The sequence below is a fragment of the Myotis yumanensis genome, unplaced genomic scaffold, assembly GCF_028538775.1.
Source record: "Myotis yumanensis isolate MYYU_CA2020_CCGP unplaced genomic scaffold, mMyoYum1.0.hap1 SCAF_15, whole genome shotgun sequence".
Lineage (NCBI taxonomy): Eukaryota > Metazoa > Chordata > Mammalia > Chiroptera > Vespertilionidae > Myotis > Myotis yumanensis.
In genome coordinates, this window is record NW_027223766.1 from 14,712,220 (window position 1) to 14,732,961 (window position 20,742).

Here is a 20,742-nt window from a genome sequence, read left to right on the forward strand (position 1 = left end):
TAAAAGAAGAACAACCCAAAACTTTCAGACCTTAATGGATTTCTTACTTCTCTCTGCCCACTTCTACTTCGGGCCCTCTGTGATCTTTCCCGGACATGCAGAGTCTATAATCAGGCAGGAATTTGGGTGCAGTGCATATGCAGATTGAGAGTTGTACCACTCGTGCAACCACCTTACTTCTGGGATTTGTTCCCTCCATGTCCAGCTCATCTGCTACCCTTAAGTTCTTTCCTCTGCCACCTCCAGCGGTAAGATTGCAGTTTTTCACCAATAGAACTAGAGAAAGCGAGAATACCCTCAGGCAAAAAAAAAAAAAGCCACACAGTCACAATTTTTATTCCTTATAGTTTTGGTCCTTTAAGGGAAAACTGTGCCCTGGTGTCTGCCTACTCTTTTTTAAAATTTTATTTTATATATTTCTTTATTGATTTCAGAGAGGAAGGGAAAAGGAGAGAGAGATAGAAACATCAGTGATGAGAGAGAATCATTGATCGGCTGCCTCCTGCACACCTCCTACTGAGGGTCGAGCCAGCAACCCAGGCATGTGCCCTTGGCTGGAATCGTACCTGGGACCCATCGGTCAACAGGCTGACGCTCTATCCACTGAGCCAAGCCGGCTAGGGCTGTCTGCCTACTCTTGATCACATTCCAGTGTCTTCAGATATTTTTCTTTCATGTTGTCTACATTTTATACTGTTATCTGCAAGAGTCTTTGTCCAGTGAATTTATGGCCTGAAGCTGGAATCCTACCAATTGTGTTTGAATACCACTGAATTGACCAGCTCATTCATTCATTCATGACTGGTAATAGTGACATCTGTCATGAAAAGTAATTCAAAATATTGGAAAAGCCATAAGGACATTAGTCGTTGGATTTAGAGCCGACTCTAAACCTAGGATTATCTTATCCTGAGATCACATCTGCCAACACCGTATTTCCAAAGAAGATCACATTCAAATCTACTGGGTTAAGACCTGGACATATTTTTTGGGTGCCAACATTGAACTCACTGTATACTTACAGATTTCTTAAATTGGTATATTTATTGCTTTCATCAAATTTGGGGAATTTTTGGCCGTATTTCCTTCAAATATATTTTTGCCCACTTTTCTATCTCCTTTCCTTTGGGGCCTTCATTTACATGCATTTTTTAATATTGTCCCACAGATTCCTGAGGCTTTATCTATTTTTAAATTAAAAATTTTCCCTGAACCTTAAATTATACTATTTCTATTGACCTATAAGTTCACTCTTTCCTGTATTTCCTTTATCCAGTGATTTTTGTTGTTGTTTTCTTTTGGATATTTTCATTTTCAGAATTGTCATATGGTTCTTCTTAAAAATTATGTTTCTCTGGTGACTTTCTCTTCGTTCATTCCTTATAGACATATTTTTCTTTAAATCCTTGAGAGTAATTATAATAGGTGCTTTTCTGCTTATTTCAGCATTGGATGTGGCCTCTATAGATTGCCTTTTCACTTGAGAATGAGTCACTTTTTCCTGTGTATTTTAGGTCAAGTCATTTTGGATTGCATTCTTGACTAATATGAATGATACATTATAGAGACTGGATTCTGTTACATTTCTCTGCATAGTTTTGAATTTCGTTTTTAGAGGCAGTTAACCTGTCTGGATTCCAAACTTTTAATCTCATCTTGAACTTACTTTTCTCTTGGCTTCTGGAATAGTAGTCTCCCTTGGTTCTGCATATACTTCTCTGTCGAATGCTGCAAAGAAGAACTTGGCATTGAGGGGGTTATTGCTCCCTGTTTAGGGTAGTTTCAGTGGGAACATTGTGTAATGATAGGGGAGAACGTTGAGGGTAGTAATAGTAATATTTTCCTAGATTAAAAATAGAAACAGCTATGCCCAGCTGGCATGGCTCAGTGGTTGAGTGTCGACCTATGAACCAGGAGGTTACAGGTTTGATTCCCAGTCAGGGCACATGCACAGGTACTGGGCTCGGACCCCAGTGGGGGACATGCAGGAGGCAGCCGATCAATGATTCTCTCTTATCATTGATGTTTCTCTCTCTCCCTCTTGAAAATCAATAAAAATATATTTAAACAAATAGAAATAGCTGAAAATCTGATCGGTGGTGTTACTACCAAATTGGATCTGCAGTTTAAGCAGCAACTTACCTCTCAGCTTTTGCAAATCAAGTAACATTTATTGATGTTATTTAGACCCTATTGCTATCCTTCCCATGCATAGGCCTATATTGTTATTTTTTTCTCTCTAAAACTCTAACGTATAGAGGAACCTTTTTCTCCACTTTTTCATGATTGTTTGGATATTGTGATTTTCCAGGCTTTTATGCCAGGAAATTGTTTTCCTGCATCCTCTTTCCTTCCTATGTCAGAGGTAGAAAGTACTCACATTGTCCAGTAACTTTATTTTTCTAATTAAGAGACAATTTAGCCTCCACCTACTCTCTTCTCTTGTTTTTGAAAGATTCTTTTAGTATACAATTCTGACGCGCATAGAAAAACTTAAATTTATCTGTTATTTATTCTAATAGGCTCTCAGCTTCTTTCAAGTCTCATTTATTCTGAAGCACTTAAGAAAGGTTTTCTTTCTTATAAATTGCCTTTAAAGTGTTTTTTTTTTTACACTTAGAGAAAAGGAGAAAAACAGTATAGACTTTACTGTTAACAATTATATAATTATAGTATAATTATTAGTACCAGGACATTAATGATGATACAATAATTAATCTACAGATCTTATTCAAATTTTGCCAGTTTTTCTACTAATGTTCTTTTTCTGGTCTCAGACCCAGTCTAGGATCCCACATTGTATTTAATTGCGATGTCTCTTAAGTGTCTTCCAATCAAGTAGCAGCTCTTTAGTCTTTCATGATCTTGACACTTTTGCATAATATTGAATACTTATTTTGTAGAATGTTATTAAATTTAATATTTTCTCATTATTTGATTGAGGTTGTGCATTTTGGTAAGAATATCACAGAAGTGATGTGCCCTTCTCAGTGACCTATACACCACTCGGTTTATAATTGTCTTGTATATTCCCTCTACATATGTTTAGAACCATATCAGACAGGGTTATATTTTTGCTTGTAATGTCGAATAAAATTTAGAGAATTTAAGAAGAGAAGGAAAGTCTGTTTTATTTACCAACATTTTTACTCCTTTCTGTGTTTTTTTCCTTCCTGGTGGAGCTCCAAGAGTCCTGCTTTTATCATTTTCTTTGTTACTTTAGTCATTTTTTAGGGTTAGGTATGCTGGCAACATATTCTCAGTTTCCATTCGAGAATGCTTGGGTTTTTCTTCATTCCTTAAGTATATTTTTACTGGATATAAAATTCTGGGTTTACATTTTGTTTGTCTGTTTTTTAGCTCTTGAAATATCTTGTGCCAATTCTTCTGTTGAGAAGTTCCTGTTAAATGTTTGCCTCCATAGGTGAGGAGTTGTTTTTTTACTGCTTCCAAGATTATTCTTTGTTTTTAACTTTCAGAATTTTGATTATGATGTGTCTTGGCATGGGTTTCTTTGTGTTTCTTCCATTTGGTGTTTTCTCAGCTTCTTACAGCTACAGGTTTATATCTTTTACTAAAATTTGGTAAATATTTAGCTATTGTTTCTTTAAGTTCTTTTTTTAGCCCCAGTCACTATCTCTTCTTTTGGGACTTTGAACACACAAATACTAGATTTTTTTGTTATGGTCCCACACACACATCCTTGAGGCTCTGTTCATTTTTTCTCAGTCTTTTTTCTTTTGGTTGCCCAGATTAGGGAATTTCTATCTTCAAGTCTACTGGTTCTTTCCTCTGTTCTGTCCATTCTGTTATTAAGCCTACCCATTGAGTTTTTTATTTTGTTTCATGTATTTTTCAGTTTTACAAGTTCGATTTGATCATGTTAACCAGTATCACCCCAATAAATTTAATTTTTAATAAAGTTAGATTTGGTTCTTATTATATGTTCTATTTCTTTGGTGAGACCTTTTAAAAATTTTTATCTTTATTGAAAATATTACAGATGTTCCTTCTCCCCCCCGCATTGACCCCCTCCACTCTGCGTCCCCCTACTGAAAATATATTTTTTTGTTTCAAGTGTATGTTTCATTGCCTTTTAAAACATATTTATGATAGCTATTTAAAACACTTACCTGATAAGTCTGAAATCTATGTTATCTTGTTGGCATCTTAAGATTATCTTTTCTCATTCAAGTTGAGATTATCCTAGTATTTGGGATAATAAATGGTTTTCTATTGAATACTAGACATTTGGGGTATAAGTCTGTGTATCTTATTTAAATCTTTTGTTTTAGTAAGCCTCCTCTGACATGGCCCCAGCCTAGGAGGGTACAGGAGTGCCACCTTGTTACTATCAGATATGATAGTAACTTTCTCCACTTAGTCTTTTGACACCCTGGTGGAAGGGAGATGATTTGTTATAGCTAGATGGTGGTGAAAGTCCTGACCCTCCACTATGCTTCTCCCAACACCAATCCAATGAGAAGGGGCAGGGTGCCTCATTGTCCAGCAGGGGTGAAAGTTGTGACTCCCCATTCAGCCTTTCCTGTCATCACCCCTGTAAGGGAATTGGGTCACTGCATTCCAGTCTGGCAAGGGTGGAAATCTAGGCTCCCCATTCGGCCTTTGCTGGTGGGGGTCTGCCATTTTTTCCATACCCAGCGACATTTCCAGGTTGCTGGCTTCTCTAGCGCCCAATCCAGGATATATAAAAGAAAACCCAGGAATTCAGCACTGTGTTACTTCTTGGGTCTTGAAATCCCTAAGCTGGTCTTTCTCCTCTCCTTTTTTCTGAGTCCTCTTATATTTGTTTTATGGATAACATCCAGGGCTGTTACTTATACTAAGCAGGAAGAATGCAGAAAAGTAAATCTGTTACATCTTGTCTGGAAGCAGAAGTTACAAATGGTCTTTTTTTTTTTTTTATCATGAATGTAATTATATTACAAGTATTAAATATAGTGTGTTCTAGAATCTGTAATTACTGAGTAGAAAGCAATATATGTCAATATTTGTATACAAATAATTACATACCTTTATGAACGCAACCAATATATGTATAATGGAAAGATTGATAAGGTCTTATTTTTGATATCCATTTTTTAAAGAGATAGTACATTAGAGTTTTAATCCATGAAAAGTAGTCGAGTTGGTTAGCCCTCTTGGGAGAAAGTTTTGGGTTAGTTTAACTTTGGTGGCATACTGACTACCTATAAGACTAGACTTTTTCTTTGACCTTACACTAGTTTTCCTTGTTAAGAAGTTATTTCTTTGCAAAGCTCTATAGATTTTAATGCAGCTTATTTTACATATGTAAATGGATATATGTGGTTATTTTAAAACGTGAGTACGAATTACAAAAAAAAGAAGCTCCTTTTCTGATATGAAATTGTTAAAAGTCACTTGGTGCTTTCTTTCATAGACATGTAAAACAAAAACTGTATATGTGTATGTGTGTATATAATTTACGCCTTAATGAGTTGCCTCCTTAGATCTCCAGTGGTATAGTCATTGAAAACTGAAAAGCAAAGAACAAAACTTAGGGTTTTTGCCGTGTACATACTCATCACTTAGTGTAAGAATGCATTATCTCCTTTAACAGTATTTGCCACACATATGTTGTTGCAATTGTTGGACAGTTTTTGTCTGTAGACTTGTATTAGAAGTAATTCTGTGCATTACTGATAGATTTTTGTACACCAAACATAGGCATGTAATTTTCAAAGTTTATCCCACATGGAGAATTCTAAAAGAGAGAGAAGGTAATTACAAGTCTGTATAATGTGATTTCATTCATTTACTTACCCCTTTTGAGGCATTAGTGTGACAAGCATATTACAGGCAGAGTGGGACAGATTACTCATACAGCTAGAACACTGGTGCATGACTGAGCATGTTAAATATATGTTTACATTTTAGTTATAAAGGAGTTGATTTTAGTTATGAAAAGGATTGTGAAAAAAGCTTGAGGACAAGTCAGTGACAGATATTATCCTAATGTAATATTATTCTTAATAATGATGCATCTTGGCCGACACACAAGCATTTTCACTATCAATTTGGATATTTAGGAAAGTGTCATGTCTTTCACATGGACTTCCAATTGATATCAAAGGTGATGAGATTTTATTTTTAAAAGTATGTTTTATAACAACACTATATGTGACAAGAACATTTTAACTGTATCCTAAATGGCTGCAAACTGTAGTTATTACAGCGTCAGCATATTGGCTTTTGCATAAACCCGCTATGTGGTAAATTTCAGTTCCCCCACCGTATTTAGCTGATGCATAGTAAACAACACTTCCACAGTCACGAATTCATTCATACACACTGAGCGACCTTTTAATTTGCTCAGGAGGTATAACACCGTGCGTTAGAACTGCTGTCAAATCTTTTCCCCCAAGTTAACTAGGAAAAATATTTTTATAATAAAATCTTTAAAGTGCTTTGGAGGCAAGGTTTTATTTATTGACTTGCTTTGAACTCCAGGGAGTTTCTTACCTTCAGGGAAACTGACAGGCAATCTTAACAACCCTATTTGTTTAAAAAAGTGGAATTACTTAACCATTAGGCTCGGATTCATATTGTTGTCATTATCAGTTAGATCTATATTAAACATGATAAAATATTTGTGGACCATAATCTGTAATGAATATATATGGGTATTATGCAGCAAGTCGAATTAAACCTCAGCTAGGGAACTAGTATGTGTTTTAATTTTCTTCCTCACAAATTCAAGATTTTCACCTAAATTTTTACCCTGAATCTACACAAATTTAACAAATTGAGCATGTTATAGCTAATGAAATCATTTCTTCCTATGGTATAGTTAGTAATTTATCACAAAAGCAATGCTATTTTTACTTTATTAGCTTAGAGCAGGGGTGGGCAAACTTTTTGACTCGAAGGCCACAATGGGTTCTTAAACTGGACCGGAGGGCCGGAACAAAAGCATGGATGGAGTGTTTGTGTGAATTAATATAAATTCAAAGTAAACATCATTACATAAAAGGGTACGATCTTTTTTTTTTTTTTAGTTTTATTCATTTCAAACGGGCCAGATCCGGCCCGCGGGCCGTAGTTTGCCCAAGGCTGGCTTAGAGTGAAAATAAATACTGCTTGAAAGAACTCTTTTGACCTTAGATAAATGGGAGGAGAACGGGAATTTTCCCAGTGGGAAGATGGACTCGCACGTCCCCTACCACCCTCACCTCCGTACCTACCTCTGATAGGGCGTGTCTTCTTACATGTGCTTTTAATAATGCTTGGTTGTATTTCACTAAAACAAAAATAATATTATGGTAACTTTATTTTGGTCTGCACATTACAAATCACCGTAGTTTAATTCACTTGGATTGTAATGTCAACATTTCAAGCAGAACATGATGTAATAATATATATATTTAACAGTGGTTTTAGAGGGACTACCATGTATAAGTAGAAGAATGTCACTACCAATTAAGTGGCAGTCACACACACATGTAGAGTCAGAGATGAGAGAAAAGTCAGGTCCATTAGAATCAAATAAACTTTGACTTATGCGTATCCTTGATTCCTAAACTCTTAAAACTTGGAAAGTAGACTTAAAGTAGAGTGAACAGCTTTCTCATAGATACTGGAAGGTCCCGATAAAGTTTTAAAATGTTTGAAGTGTGTGCTGCATAACTTACTTGAATTTTCCTTGAAACTGAGACCCTTTGCAAAGGGCCTGTTGCCCGGCTCCCTCTCCCCGGAGGTGCTCAGCGGACTCCGTGTGTTCTGTTATAGGTTCACTACTGTGATAGACAGAGTGGCAGAGAGTGTGTGACCTGCCTGACCTTAGCCCCCGTGCAGATGACTTTCCATGCTGGTGGAAGCTCCGTTGAAGCCAGCCATGACCAGGTACCCGATGCCACTGACATTGTGCTGTGTGCCGGCCCAGCAAAGGAGTCAGAGACCATCAAAACGGAAGCTCTGTGGACACACACAGCTTTGCTTTCCCTAATACAGGCGTGGGCAAAAGTAGGCGTACAGTTGTGAGACAAATAAATACAGTCAAGCCTTGGTTCTCAAATGTCTCCCGTCTCGAACAGTTCAGTTCTCCACTTAGTTGTCCATGGAAAAAATGTCTCGGTTGTGGAACCAAACTTGGGTTTTCCATCTGGGAACCCTTTCATGCTGATCCCTCAGCGTGACAAAAAGCATCTTTCAGGCAACAAACAATGGAGAGAATGCTTTTGTAGCTGGTGAAATTCATGATTAGCACAATTTTAACACAAAGAAGCCATCAGGAGTGCTAATGTTGCTAAGGGTGTGAAAGAGATAATGGTCACAGGCAATTTGAAGAGGTAGAAAAACTGTTGTGAATTGGATAAATGAAAAGCAGTTAGCTGGTGACAGCATTTCAAAGCGAAGACTCTGCATGCTGACTTCCGAAAAGACACCCCTTGAAGGAGAGTGGAAAGTGATTCCTTTAAGGCTAGAGGGGCGGGGTTCGATCAGTTTAAGAAAAGAAGTGTTTGTTTACAGATTAAACAGTACATGAGACATGTACTGTATATGAACAAGAAAAGTTAAAGCAGGGAATCATTTGTGGGTCTGTAATGGATTATTTCAATTTACATTGTTTCTAATGGGAAAAATGATTCAGATTTTGAACAAATCACTTCTTGAACAGCCTTCCAGAGCAAATTGAGTTTGAGAACTGAGGTTCCACTGTAATGCGAAAGTTAATAAATAATAATATAAGAATAAACTCCGTGTTTCACATACTTACCATTCCAAACTTACTTTTGCCCCACTCCATGAATTACCCACTAGCATTATTTCCTAGACTTTTGAAAAAACGAAAATTTTATGTTGGGAAACTATTGTCTTAGGAGATTTTAATAATTTTAGACATCTAGTTTGCAGTTTATTAATTTAAATATAGAGTCCTCTTACAAGGAAGAAACGATAGAAGTTATTTTTAATAATTATATAGGGGGAAAGTGTCAGCAAAAACAGTGTCAATAACACTGGGCTTTCACTAAAATGTGCTCAGTTCTGTTGAAGAGAGTTAGTGTTATAGAATATATAGGAGAAGCATGTGAACTTTCAGAACTATCAAACTACTCCCATAATTTGGGATATTATTAAAATGAAGTTTCAGTGTTATTTTTAACGTTTTATTTGTGAAATAAGGCTAAAAATCTGAAAAGTATATTATTTCTTAATAAACAAGTTCCTTTGTTTAGATAACAGCTTGTATACATATTTTCAATTAATCATCAGATTAGACTAAACCAATGATCTAGGTCATACAATTTCTCTTTGGAGTCAAAATAAATAGATATACAGTTTATAGTATGACTCGCCAGCTGTGCTTTCTAAATTAACCATTCACATACAGAGTAACCATAACCCACTTTCATATTAATTTCTCAGTAAATTTCCTTTTATCTGCTTAGTGCCCTTGCATGGAGCGAATAAAAGAGCATGAAGTATTATCTTCTCAAACACATGATTAATTGTCCAACTCAAACCAGACCTGGAAAAACGTTCTCAAGGGCACAGCTCTCTAGTTCATAATGTCTCTGATGTGGGTTTCCAATCATCGCTTATTGATGGGTGGCGTGGTATTGTGTTTAGGAAAGAGCAACTAGTTGGTCAGAAAATCTGAGTTTGAGGAACTAAACATGGCCTAAGACGCTCCCTGGGTGGATTCTGTCATCTCTTTGGCACTTGTTTCCTGGCCTGTTCAATGGGGGAGTTGGGTTAGATGACTCAGGATCACCCCTGTGCAGCTCAGGGATTTCACAGACTTCGCCCAGCTGCAGAAGGGAGTGCAGCAGGCCTCTGAGGAACATGGCCCCAGCTAGCGGATAGAAAGTGTTGTGTTTCCCTGTATAAAACTATGACTTAGCTTTAGCAAGGTGCCAAGGATACATGGTAAGAGTGTTAGACACGTTCCTGCTTTCATGGAGCTTATAGACGAGCAACTAGACCCCTTTGAATATTTGCCAAGAAGCTATCTCTATCTGTCTCTGTCTTTCTCTCTATCTCTGTCTGTCTCTATGTCTGTGTCTATCTCTATTTCTGTCTCTGTCTCTGTCATCTCTGTCTCTCCCTTCACCTCCACCTCCACCTCTACTATCTCTGTATCATTCATGGCAGAAACAAATGGCCTGAGCAGCATGAGATAACCCTCCTGCAAAGGCCTCTCTGTAGCCTGAGCAAAGAAATGCGAGAGTGCCTTAGAAACCCACACACCTGAGAAGAGCAACCATTGTTCGCAGAGGTAGCGTGTTGCTTGTAGAACAGCCCTGGACTGGGAATGGAACTGGGATCAAACCCAGAATTGCCCTGAACTACCTGTGGGGCCTCATTTTTTCACCGGAATTTGACTTCTTCATGGACTTGGTTGACTCAGTCTTGTGCTAAAGTTACTCAAAGTCCAGGGCTACTTTACATATTCGAAAAAAGGGGCCTCATCCTCAAGGCATTTCAATGCTATCCAATAGAAAATTGTTGTAGTAGACTGATCTGGCCTACTACACAACTGCTCATAGTGATCTTATACTACATCTCTCTGGAATGTCCATTGTAATCAATGGTAAGTAAGCAAATACATTTTTATATGCCTTATAGATGACAAAATTGCATGAAACTTTAAGATCAAAGAAGACTTTCAGGAAATGCGTCAATAGTGGTCAGATGGGTGGATGGATGGATGGAGCTTTGACAGGAATGATCATTGGGCATATCAGATATTCTACTTGGGTGGTCTCAGAGGTGCTGAGTGCAGGTAGTGGTGCGGTCGGTGCTGCTCCCTGTACTTGGACGGGTGGGCTCCCTGAGGAAAGCAGACGTGAAGTAAACCTGCACGCCACACCCTCTGGCTTCTCTGCGGTGTGTTGCCGCTACATTGCTTTCCTTGTACTGAGCGTCTAAGCCAGTGGTTCTCAACCTTCCTACTGCCACGACCCTTTAATACAGTTCCTCATGTTGTGGTGACCCCCAATTTCATTGTTACAAATTGAACATAATTAAAGCATAGTGACTAATCACAAAAACAATATGTAATGATATATGTGTTTTCCAATGGTCTTAGGCGACCCCTGTGAAAGGGTCGTTTGACCCCTAAAGGGGTCGTGACCCACAGGTTGAGAACCACTGGTCTAAGCAAACCGTACTCCTTCACCCTCCTGAGAGCATCAGCTCAGTCTCCTAAGTTGGAAAAGATGAACCATTGAATGCTTTTTCGTCTGTTAATGGGAAACATTTGGAAGCAAAAAAAGTTACCATCATTTAAAAATGTTTTCGGTTCTTCATTCAGTTGAACAAATGGAGTAAGTATTCTGAGAAAAAGTCCATGTAACATTTAGAGCCTTCTTATGAGACTCGGGTTGTGCTTGTCCATGTAGAAAATAAAGGTGAGAAATGGGAGAGCTCTTTAGCCTTGAACCTTTACAACTTACCTTATTTTTCAAAATTTAACCCTGGGAACCCCGTGATGTGGAGACTGAATGTATTCAGTGTCTTCACCCACTGTATTAAATAAAAAGTCACAGGACAGGGATTGTTAAGTGAACTTTCTCTATCAAAGGTCAATCAGATATGCTGAATGATCAGCGGAGAGATGCCGTATCATCTGTATGCGATGCTGTCCAAATGTATGGAACCTTTCATTCACCCTACTCCCCCCCCCCCCACCCCCCATCCCTTATCCTTCCTCTTTTCACCTCCCCTGTCTTTTCCTTTTATCCATCCTGGAACTGATACCACCACCTCCCTTGTTTCTAAAGCCCAATATCGTGGAGCATTCTGGCCTCCTCTGTCCTCCTCATGTGCTCTATCCAGTCCCAGCATCTCGTCCTCTAAAGTACATCTCTGATCTGACCACTCTGGGCCTCCTCCACTGTTGCTGTTCTACTTTTGACCCTGACAACAGCAGTCATCTCTAAATGGCTTCCTTTTTTCTCCTTTCGCTCCACAGTGGTCCATCTTCCACACAGTAGTAGCTAAATTATTTTTAAGTGAATCAGATCACATTACTCAGCTGCTCACCATCTTCAGTGGCTTCCCATCACCCCTGTCGATCCAGGTTTGCTGTTGTGGTGGACAAGTCCCTGTGTGCCCTGGCCCTGCCACCTCTCCAGTTTCAGTTCCTACGCGGTCCTTTTCACTCACCGGGTCCCAGGCCCGCTGGCCTCATTGCCAGTGACTGCACGGCAGATGAAAGAAACCAGACGCTCAGGCAAAGCCTCCGCCCTGGAGATTTGATTTGTGTGACGTTCTGGAAAAGCCAAACTATAGGGATGGAAAACAGATCGGTGGTTGCCAGGGGCCGGGGAGGGATTGGCCATAAATTGTCAAGAGGAAATATTTTGGGTTGATGGAAATGTGCTATGTCTTGATTGTGGTGGTAGAAACCCAACCGTATGCATTTGTCAAACTCATAGCATGTGCATTAAAAAGGGTACATTTTACTGTATGTAGATTATACAACACATCGAACTTTAAAAAATGCCAGATTCATCCTTTTACCAGTTACTCATGTGGTATTGAGCCCTAGGAAATTCCTGGGTTCTGTGCATATGTTGGGTCCACCTTGGAAATGCAAACTTGAACCAAGAGCCCCGATTAGAGCCCCTCCGAATACCAGTGTTAGCGAAGGTCTGCTTCAGACACCTAATGCCTCGTGTCTGGAAAGTGGTCTCCGCCCACTTTGTCTGACTTCAGGGGCAGGGCCTCGAGGCCAGGGTTCCCCATCAGGGACTCTGAATGCGTGTCCAGGCACCTGCCAGTCATTCGACTGGTGTTTGCCTGGAGGACCCCCCCCCCTCACCTCCCCACCCCCTGCCCGGGTGAGAACCTTCTCTGTGTTTTCCTTATTCATCACAACAAATGTTACATTATAAGTTCACATTAGTTTAGCATGTTTAATTGTCCAGAATAAACACACAATTTAAATTCCCAGATACTGATTTTGTTCAGTAAACACTTAACTCAACAACTCTGTGGGAATACTGCAGTGGCCACACCGAAGCTCCCAGAGCTAACTAACTCACGGTTCTCATGATAAGCCAGGTAACTAACACGGTGTCACCGAGTCAGCAATCTTGTGAACTTTGACATTTGTCAATCATGTGGTGTTTTCAATGAAGAACTGTCATACTTATTCATAAGTTGAGAAAAAAACACATTTATTTGTTAAGCTTGAGCTGGTAAGGGCTTTTTTTTCAGTATTTTTCAGTATATACTATTTGGAAATTAAATTTATACTGGTGTATGCTATGAAAAGCAAAATCCTTTGTAATAGAGCAGAAAGGGTTTTGTAATCTTCTAGCTTGGTATAACTCATTAAATGTTCTCTATTCTCTCCTTTTGGCCTGATAGCTTTTCTGTATCTTCATCATTCTTAGCTGTTAGGACCTCTTCCTCTCTGTCTCTTTTAATTACATTAGTTGGCTTCTAGTTATATCCTCAAAGTCATAATCTTGCTTTCTTGCTTTACATTTTCTCTCTGTTCATCTTCTTTCCAACTGCATTGTCAATCCCACCAATCTCACACATACTGGGAAGCAGGAGGGGGTTAGTCAAAATACTAGAGCTTAATTTCTAGTTAATAGTTTTATCTCTGCCTCCCTTCCTTTGTTCAACTGGTTTCTGGGACTTGCTTCATATAAATAAATCAACCATGTACCCAAGCACCAACTAGCCAGTGAAGTATAACATATGTATATTAGTATTTGCCATAATCTGACCTCTAGCAACACAAAATGAGATTATCATATTTAGTAAGTATAGAGTAAATGAAATGCATATTTAACATATTACTTAAAATTTTTACAATCAACTATTCTACAAGAGAAAAGTAACAAGAACCAAATTATATATAATACTAGTGGCCTGGTGCACGAAACTTGTGCATGGGACAGGGTGGTGGGGGGAGGTGTCCCTCAGCTCGGCCTGCACCCTCTCCAATCTGGGACCCCTTGGGGGATGTCCGACTGCCGGTTTAGGCCCGAGGAGTAAGGCCTAAACCGGCAGTCGCACGTCCCTCTCGAAATCTGGGACCATTGGCTCCTAACAGCTCACCTGCCTGCTTGCCTGATTGCCCCTAACCACTCTGCCTGCCGACCTGCTCGCCCTCAGCTGCCCCCCTGCCGGCCTGATTACCCCACTGCCAGCCTGTTTGCCCCCAACTGCCCCCCCCCCCCCACTGGCCTGCTCGCCCCCAACTGGCCCCCCCTGCCGGCTTGCTTACCCCCAACTGCCCACCCCTGCTGGCCTGATCACCCCCAACTGCCCTACCCTCTTGGCCTGATCACCCCTAACCGCCTCTGCCTCGGCCCTGCCACCATGGCTTTATCCAGAAGGACATCTGGAAGGTCTCCCAGTCTAATTAGCATATTACCCTTTTATTAGTATAGATATTTACCATATACTAGATATTGTGTTAGGCTCTACTTAGAGTATTTTGCTAAATTCTCATGGTAACTCTATAAGGTATAAACTATATATTTGCTACATCACCTTTAAGGGCTTATGTCCAGATTAGTCCAATCAAGCTGAGTTGTTCCCCACGTGTGTGCTTTGACCAGAATTCAAGGCAGACCCTCAATGAAAGGACAACTAGTAAGTGTAACGATTTACAAATCTAATGGATATTCTGTTCTACTTTTGATTAATTCAATGTTGCTCATAATGTTTTCTCTAATTAATAAAAAGTCTCTTTGCCTGAGGAATCATTCCATAAGTTGTATGATAAAGGGAAAAAGCATACATGTTGTATATGTACTATCACAACAATAACATGTTGATTGATTGTAGACTTGTAGTACGAGATGGTCTCAAATGATAGTGAATATCCTCCCTTGCCCTTGAGGTAATTGTAGTTTATTGGAGTGTAGCAGCAAAGATGTTTTTGGCTACAAGTAACAGAAAAGCTGACTCATACTGGCTTAAATAATGAGCCTTCTTATCTCATATAACCGGAAGTTCAGAGGAAGGGTGAGCTCTAGGGTTGGTCAATAAAGCAGCTCAATGATGTCAGCAAACCCTCAGGTTATTCCGTTTCTGAGCGCTGCCATCCTCTGCTCATGGAAAGATGGCCACAGGAGTTCTGTGTCACTGGCAATGTAGCCACATCCAAAAGAAAAATGAGAGCTCTGCTCCTGTGTCTCCTCATAGGGCCAAAGATGCAGCAGGAACCCCTCCAGCCATCTTTCTTCCTAGCTCAGGCCTCAGTGAGGCCGGTCACAGGCCCATCTCTAAACTAGGCACTGGCAAGAGAAATGAGGTCACTACTAGTTTAAATGCTTGGGGTGAAATGGTTGTTGAGGAATCACAAGGGATTAAATGCTGTGGATATAGATAAAAGTTTTCTAGGAGACCCATTAAAAAAAAGGTCAGATTAATCTTAATGTATTTTATTTAGCCCAGTGTGTCTAAAGTATCATTTCAACTTGTAATTGACTTTTTAAGTGATTGAGATACTTTTTCATCTCATTTTGGACTAGCCACATTTCAAGTGCTCAGTAGCCACACGTGTTTTGGACATCGCAGGTCTATAGGATGGAATCCGGGGGCATGATGATTGGGCCCTGCTCATGTCTCCCGCCTCATCCTTCACCCCGGCCCTGTACCTAACGAACAGTAACCACACTTTAAGCGCTGGTGGGATTGAGTCACCACGTCTCATTCCTTCTTCTATCCGTGTCTGTTTGCTCTGCTCTTTCTGCGGGGCCACGCTCCCCTTGCTCAAAGAGGAACTTCAGTTGTTGCATCCATCCTATCTAGCCAAGATGTCACTCCAGTCAACAGGCCTTCCCAAACCTACGTTTTATATTATCCACTGTTTAACTTATCACACTCTTTTCCTCTTATTTTATTGAGTTTTTGTATTGGTTTATCCCACTGGGCAGTGGCCTCAGTGAGGGGCAGGGCAGTGCCAGGCGTCTTAGTATTCTACGTGTCCTTGCTCCGGTCCTCAGGAGGCATTTGATACACGTTTGTAGGTGGGATTGAGTTGCATTTCTAAGAAAGTTAGAAGGACTTGGGTTTAGTAGAATCATTTGGTAGAAGCAGTGAGAACAATTGAATGTTTGGCTCGGTATGCTTTGTCTTAGGGTGGCCTTATAGGGACAATTTTGTAAAAGCACCCAGGTAATTCCAAATGTTGACCTCAGAGTATTTACATACCCTAAATACATGTCACCATCATTAGGAACCTATCAGGTCCCTCCATTAATTCTTTTACTGATCTATTCATAACTTTTAATTTTCCAACCTATCAGGCATGTGATGACATTCTTCTCCTTGTCCTAGATTGCTTTCTTCAGTTCGGGGCTGCTTCAGAGTCTAGCCTTCGCAGTATAGTGTAAAAGTCAGTATTCACTGAATCATGCCGGTTGGGACTACATTCCTCAGAGTCTAAAGAGGCACGAGTGTCATGTCATAGGTTTGAGCGACAATTACCCAAGACAAATGGAGCTTTTTATTAATATAAAGGACACAGTTAAGTGACATTGCATGATACACACCACAGGTCATCATCATAGAGGTACCCATGATTGGTTCTGGAAGTCATTGTGTTACCCAGGCTCAGTATACATTTTGAACTTCAGCTGTTCAGTTGCTCCACATGTCAAGCCCCAGTGCCGAGTGCCAGTGGGTGTTTGAAGGAGAGGGTCTGATCATTGCCACCGGCCCTTCTGAGAGGTCCTGGAGCTGCCAAAATTCAAAACATAACCTGGTTTTTGTTTCCTGTTTATGAAATAGGGTGATAAGAGAGATATTGAGAGAGCACATCATTATTTCTTCTGACTTTTAATATATAAAATCCCTCTTTACACAAATATATCTTATAGGTAAGGAATTCAAGAATATCTTCTTTACATTTTATATTTTAGTAATTAGCCCAGTAGTTCACATAGTGGTTTTTGTTTTGTTTTTATTTTTAATTGAGATATAAATGACCTAGAACATTGTATTTGTTTCAGGTGTACAACATAGTGAATTATGGGTATATTATTAAATCGTTACCTCAATAAGTTTATTTACCTTTATTTTTAAAAATATATTTTATTGATTTTTCACAGAGAGGAAGGGAGAGGGATAGAGAGTTAGAAACATCGATGAGAGAGAAACATTGATTCAGCTGCTTCCTGCACACTCCCTACTGGGGAGGTGCCTGCAACCAAGGTACATGCCCTTGACTGGAATCAAACCTGGGACCTTTCAGTCCGCAGGCCGACGCTCTATCCACTGAGCCAAACCGGTTAGGGCTTACCTCAATAAGTTTAGTTAATATCCATTACCTTCCATAGTTATAAATTCAATCATACCTTCAATTACATATGCATTTCAGCAGGAAAAGTCACCAGTGAACAAGTTCTCATAACTGGATAGATATTACCCATTGATGGACTAGACCAGGAGTCAGCAAAGTACAGCCTGTGGGCCAACTCCAGCCTGCCACCTGAATTAAGAATGATTTTAGATTTTGAAATGGTTAAACAACATCACGGGGTAATATTTCATGACTTGTGAAAATTATATGGAATTCAAATGTTAGTGTCATAAATGTAGTTTTATTGGAACACGGTCACACCCATTGATTCTGGGATTATCTGTGGCCCTTTAGTTATGACAGAGACCTTGTAGCCTGCAGAGCCTACCACATTTACTGTCTGCCCCTGTCCAGAGATCTAATCCCTGGACTAGAAGGAAGAAACATTAGGCACTTACCTTTCAAATTTTGTGTCGTATGTTGTGTTCTAAACATAGTTGTTCAGAGTACATTCTCTTTCAGAAAGGAGTCAGTTTTCTGGAAATACTGCCCATATGACAGCACAGTTAACCCGGACTGTGAATGTTGGATTTATTTACTCTACCCTAGAAACCAATTTTATTCTCTAAGGGAATAATAAGTCTGTCTTCATCAGTATTCATCAGAGCATTGAAGGAAAGCTTGCCCATAGCAAAGGTTACTTTCGTCTCCTTTCTGAAATCCCATTTGGAAACACTTCATAGCTGGACTTTTTCTTTTCTTTCCTTTTTTAAGCAATAAGGAATATTCTGTTGTTTCCATGGTGATTTCTCACTTCAGATATATAAGCAGTTTCTAGAACCAGCAGGGGAAGGTAGTGGGAAGATTGAATATTATGCATTTTATAACCGACTCATAATTTCATTTATGCTTAGGACAGCATGACCACATTGCTAAGAGGTTGCATATATCCAGTGATATTGTGCACACAAGTGACTTATTAACTTGGCCTATAAAATAATTTTGGACTGTATTCAAAACCCACGAACTTAACTTATTGCTTTCTTCCTCCCACTTCTTTTCCTGAAGTGAGGAAGAATAGCTATTTTAATCAACAGAAAGTGTGAAATTTTAGGTTTAAAAAACCTGACTTTTCCCAACTACAAAGTGTGGTCCTTTGATCTGTACTCAGTTTGCTAGCTCAGTGTTTCACCACAGATTCATTCTCTCCTTGAAAATAATTTCACACTCATGATATGACAGGAGACAAATTAGCATCTAAAAGTGTTTTCTAGATTTTTTCCCTAATAAGTTTTGTTCCGTTTTGGACCCGCATACATACTCCATATTAGTTGTTTTTATTTTTTAATTCAGGATTCTAATTTCAAATTATTTAGTAGGAATTTAATATTCCTACAGTTCTCTGGATGTATATGTTTGATGTTGATTTGAAGATTGTTGGGGAAATACTCTAAAAATCTTTCTGTTAACAGTTCACACTAATGAATCAACCGCATACATTATGAAACCAGTAAATACCATATGCATATAATTGGCTAAATGGATGTGAAAGTTATATTGGAAAACTGTTGCCTATATAGACTTTTTTAAAGTGATGATCAATGAAATATAGTTCCCCCGGCCACAGAGTTGAGAGCATTATTGCCCACTGGAGGTCACTTTTACAGCCTAAAGAGTATTACCTTCCTTATAAACTCAAATTATGGTGTTGCGTATGATTTATTACTCTATTTAAAACCAAAAAAAAAACCAGTAACCTTCTCTCTCTCAGCAATACACCTTCAATTAAGACATGCCTCTCCCCACTCCCAAAATTCCTTTTTAGACAAACCAGTTCATCACTAAGAGATATTTGGCCTGCCTTCTCTGATTCTAAGTTGGCAGCTAATGTCTTTTCAGATCATTGGCCTCTCTTTTGCATCCTCTGATTGAAGGCCTTCGAAGACATTGTTAAGCCCCAAAATATTTGAAATTAAATAATAAGGGCGAATGCAGTGATTTAAAATGTCTCCTACTCTTTGTAGGCAGTACAGTGATGTGCGACCAGCAAACCTGGTACCTTTTTGTAAGGCGTGTCACCTCTCTACCAAGACCCACACTTGAATGTCTCACTCTAAGAGACTCATGTGCTAATTGTTTCCCCGCCTCATAGGCAAAGAGAAGTCATGTCTTCACATAGGTTCTTGCCGTAGTGGGAAGCATAATAAGAAAATGTTCAGCTTAGGATCAGAGTTGTGTGTTTGTCAGAGTCTTCTTGTTGCTGCTCCATGTCTGTTTCCTAGACAGCTGTTAGCTGGGATCCTTACTCAGCATCTCCTTACTGTCTGCTGAGCTGATCCCACTGCCTTTCCTTGAACTCTGACTCCTGGTTACTTACCTAGGATCTGCCCCATGGGTTTGTGTTGCCCACCAGTACTTTTGCTCTTTCTGATCGTGTCTTGCCTAACTGACCCTTGACATTGGCTTCTGGCTTGTTTTCTGTTCTTGTCTGCACCTTGCATGTCAGCGACTCCTTGCCCTCCAAATCCAAAACTATTCATGATCAACAGAAGTCCATTTTATAGATACTATATTCTAGAGCCTTTATAAAGTCCAGGAAATATCGATTGACTTATTGGCAGAACTGCTGATATTCAGTCTATGCCCTGATAGGGCTGTACCAATTGTTGAAATGCTAGTACTCTCCTACCATGTGGCAAATAGCTGATGGCCCATGTTTCATTCCCTGTGAACACGGCCTTGTATCCAGGCCCTCTGGGATCTCCCCCTGATCTAGGAACTCATGGATTGTTTTTGGGCCAGCGGAGTTTTCAGGACTCTGTCTTGTTGTCTGATTTATTTTTGGGTGTTAGTGTTCACGTCACACTAATTATTAAGTACTTTTAGTATTGCCTCTGCTTTCAGAGGTGTATGTAAGAGTTAAGTTCTTCAAGTGGAGGGACTGAAAGACATCCTAAAGTGATCATTTTTCTTAAAAGATGTTTGAAAATGTCCATAGGAAATCAAGAAGCATTTTAGTTTATTCAGCACCAGCTGTGTGTCTACCACTGTACTAGATGCTGAGAAGTGTTTTCTGTTTTGTAGATAAGGAAAGCCCTAAAATTGAGTGTAATTACAAGTTACAGAAGACAGGGTATATGGGAACTCTTTGTACTTTCTGCTCAATTTTACTGTGAATCTAAAACTGTTCTAAAAAGTGAAGTCTACTTAAAAGGAAAAAAGGTTGTAGAGACAACAAAACATACAGAAACAACTGAGGACCAACTGCAGAACAGCATGATTAGTGTCAGAAATGTCAAAGTATTGAAAGGCTGTGGCACACAGAAATGACCAAGAGCGGAAGAATCCACCTGATTAAGCTTCTTTGGGGAGTTGAAGGACTATTTACTGAAAGACTAATTGTAAGGGCTTTCCATATGGGGGAAACAACATGAGAAAAAAATGGAAACGTGGAAGTTGCAAGAAATCTGTGGGAGAAGAAA

At 39.4% G+C, this 20,742-nt stretch overlaps 1 protein-coding gene across 6 annotated transcripts in view; it reads left to right on the top strand.

Annotated features, from left to right (window-relative positions):
• STAU2 (staufen double-stranded RNA binding protein 2) overlaps window positions 1–20,742 on the top strand; it is a 230,261-nt gene that overhangs the window by 126,642 nt on the left and 82,877 nt on the right. For 5 of the 6 annotated variants that reach the window (XM_070392695.1, XM_070392694.1, XM_070392697.1 and 2 more), the window contains one exon: window positions 7,771–7,884. The exons of the other annotated variant lie outside the window; for it this stretch is intronic. In XM_070392695.1, coding sequence (XP_070248796.1) covers window positions 7,771–7,884 — 114 coding nt within the window. The remainder of the gene's footprint in view (window positions 1–7,770; window positions 7,885–20,742) is intronic. 6 annotated transcript variants of the gene reach the window in all.